Source organism: Juglans regia, chromosome 12 (genome assembly GCF_001411555.2).
Source record: "Juglans regia cultivar Chandler chromosome 12, Walnut 2.0, whole genome shotgun sequence".
Taxonomy (NCBI): Eukaryota; Viridiplantae; Streptophyta; class Magnoliopsida; order Fagales; family Juglandaceae; genus Juglans; species Juglans regia.
The window spans coordinates 10,914,954-10,918,324 of record NC_049912.1 but is presented as its reverse complement, the minus strand read 5'-3'; the positions used below and the strand labels follow the sequence as shown (position 1 = coordinate 10,918,324).

The 3,371-nt window shown below is 40.1% G+C and overlaps 1 protein-coding gene across 1 annotated transcript; it reads left to right on the top strand.

The window, feature by feature from the left end:
* The first annotated feature begins 371 nt into the window (after positions 1-371).
* LOC109020925 lies at positions 372-959 on the top strand. Its single transcript, XM_019003457.1, has one exon. It carries the CDS (start codon positions 372-374, stop codon positions 957-959), a length of 588 nt encoding a protein of 195 aa, XP_018859002.1.
* The last annotated feature ends 2,412 nt before the right edge of the window (positions 960-3,371 follow it).

The window sequence follows — 3,371 nt, the reverse complement described above, 5'->3', positions numbered from 1 at the left end:
ATAATATTGAGCTCCTGAGGAACCAATTTTATCTTGTATATTTTATTATATCTCTTTAGTTTTACAACAATATATCATATATTATTAATTGATAGTATATATTACTAATGCTATTTTGCAACTTAGGTATCTTAAAAATAATTATTTAATTCTTTAATTAAGTATAAATAATAGAGTATGTATGAATCTATGATGTATAAATTATAATGTATTTACTATTTTAGTAATATATTTTTATCATTCATTTTTAAAATCTTGCTTGTTGATTCTTGGTCCTTTTCTCTCGTGGGAGTAAGGCTTTCTCTATGGTTTGCCAGAGATTCTTGTCTCTCAGATTCTATCTATGGAGTTTTGTTTTTTGCTTTGCATGCATGGCTAAGGAGAGGTTGACTATGTTATGGGAAGGTCTCAAACTCACAGAGGAAGAGGAACAGGTGGTTCTTCTCTCTGATCAATCCCTGCAAGAGGCAGATTTGAAGGGGAAACACTGCCTCATGTCTCTAGTTACATCTGATAAGCTGATCAACATTGAAGCTTTCAAAACAACTATGGCATTGGTATGGAGGTTGGAAGGATGGGTGGAGTTCCTGGTGACTGGTGACAACTCCTTTCTCATTGAGTTCCAAATCTTGGTAGATAAGGAGAAAGTCTTAAAAGGTCGTCCGTGGACTTTTGATCATTTTCTGGTTGCTCCGCAAGAAGTAGATGGCAACCTCCCTCATAATGCCATCTCCTTTACTCATGAGTCGTTCTGGGTGCAACTCCATAACATGCCTTTAGCAGGTATGAACCGGGAGTATGGGAAGCTTGTTGCATCTACAATTGGCAATGTGCTCTCTGTCGAAGTGAAAGAAGATGGGACGGGTTGGGGAAGGAGCCTTCGTGTGAAAGCTGAGGTGAATCTCACAAAAGCCTTGGTGAGTGGTAGATGGGTGCAAGGTGGTGACCAGAGGACATAGATAGCTTTCAAATACGAAAGATTACAAAAATTTTGTTTCAAGAGTTTTGAAGCACAAAGGTAAAATTTGTCCCTTAATGCATAAAGATATTGGTGAGGCGATTCAATTTGGACCCTGGCTAAAAGCCACTCCATCAAAAACCAGGCTGTCTGAATCCAGGAAGTATGGTGGCAATGGTGGTTCTGATCAATCAATGGCGGCGGAAGGTGGCCTGAATTCAAAAGGGAAGTCCTTCGAGGAATCAAATATGGGGGCATCTATTCAGGAACCGTTAGCCAATGAGGAACATAACTCCCTTTATCTGCATCAATCACCCTTAATTAGCCATAAAGAGGCTAGTCAACTGCTGGACTCAGATGTTAGGAGTGTAACAGTTTCTAAAAACAACAACTCTGACTTACTGTCCAGTCTAGATACAATTAAGGCCTTTTCCTTGGGTGAGAATCTACAGAATGAACCATCAGTTATTGTTGATCCCATGCTCATGGAAACGGCTACAACAGGACTCCTTTCTGAAGCTGACCCTACCAGTTTCACATTTCAATCCCAACAACCTTTAGTCATAAAAAAAAGTCCACCTGGAAAAGAAAGGCACGTGAGGGGCCAGGTAAGCCTGCTCATTCTGATCCTATTTTGGAATTGAGTGGTGAGACAACAAGGGCTCTAAGATCTAATACTTTCATTACTGATATTCCCCAAAGTGATAAAAAAAAACAAAAACGAAGTGTGGAGACCTGTGATGCTGAATTTGTGGAGGCTGCTTAGCAGCCCCACCACCCTTTATGAATTGCCTAAGTTGGAACTGTCGAGGGCTTGGGAACCCTTGAATAGTTCGGGAGTTGCACCATTTGGTGCGTTCTAAGTGCCCAAACTTTGTTTTTCTTATGGAAACAAAGTGTAATAGACAAGAGGTGGAGATTGTTCGTAATAGACTTGGTTTTCAACGTAGTTTTGTAATTGATAATAGGGGGTTAAGTGGTGGTATTTGTTTCTTATGGAAGGACCAAGTGGATGTGGAATTAGTGACTGACATGTTTCTATGGGTTTCCTGAAGCTACTAGGAGGGCAACAAGTTCGGATCTTCTTAGAGCCATCAAACCTAATGACAATTTGGCATGGCTTTGCATAGGAGATTTTAATGAAGTCTTGCATAGCTATGAAAAATATGGTGCTGTTGAGAGACCTTTTAGAATGATGGAAGCTTTTAGAACTGCCATGGAGGATTGTCCAGGGAGATTTCTTCACATGAAGCAATAGAAGGGAGGGGAATGCCTTTACTAAAGAAAAACTGGACAGGACATTGGGCAATCAGTGTTGGTTTGATGGCTTCCCAGATTGCTTTGTGATGACTCTAGCTGCTCAAAGTTCTGATCATGCCCCAATTTTTCTCTCTATGAACAGTGATGCTTCTTTAAGAGGATGTGGCTCGAGAACTTTTAGATATGAGGCGAACTGGTTTACAAGGGATGGTTGTGAGGATGTTGTTAAAAGGGCATGGGGGAATACTCTTCTCCTGCATACAAGGATCAGAGAATCTACTCAAGGGCTCCAAAGATGTTGAGAGGAGCTTTCTGCATGGAGTAAGGATCATATTCAGAACCATAACCAAGTGATCAATGAGAAGAGAAATCAAATTAAGCACTTGCAAAGTGTTAATCAGGGGGGACAGAAACTCTGATCTTTTTGCTCTTAAGAGGGAAATTGACTCATTATTGGAAGAGGACTTGAGATGGAAACAATAGGCAAAACAACAATGGTTAAAAGAGGGTGACAGAAACACCAAGTTTTTTCATACCTATGCTTCTCAAAGAAGGAAGGTCAATGCAATTAAGAAAATCATAGATGATGATGGGCGTGTGGTTGATAACCTAGAAGAGGTGAGCTCCTTATTTCAATCTTTCTTCCAGCATCTCTTTACTTCTACTAATCCTGCCAATATACAAGTGTGCCTTCAGAATACGCAGCCTGTTGTTACCTCTGAAATGAATGTTGTTCTAATCCAAGGGATTTCTAATGAGAAGGTTGAGCGAGCTATTTTCATATCAATGCATTGGGGTCACCTGGGCCTAATGGTTTCCCAGCTATCTTTTATCAAAACCACTGGAAGCTGGTTGGAGCAGACATATGTGCAGCAGTCAAAGATGCTTTCCTGTCAGCTGAATGGCCACAAGAATTCAATGCAACACATATTGCTCTTATTCCTATAGTGAAAGATCCTTCAAGAGTAACTGAATTGAGGCCCATAAGTCTATGTAATGTCATCTATTAGATCTTAGCAAAAGTCTTGGCCAATAGATTAAAATTGTTCTTACTCAACTAATTTCAACCACTCAGAGTGCATTTGTTCCCAATAGGCTGATTACAGATAATGTTGTGGTGGCTTTTGGAGCCATGCAATCCATGCAAACGCAA

Bases quoted from the DNA above. Each gene is read 5' to 3' on its own strand.
- LOC109020925 (XM_019003457.1), top strand. From the start codon at position 372: ATGGCTAAGGAGAGGTTGACTATGTTATGGGAAGGTCTCAAACTCACA.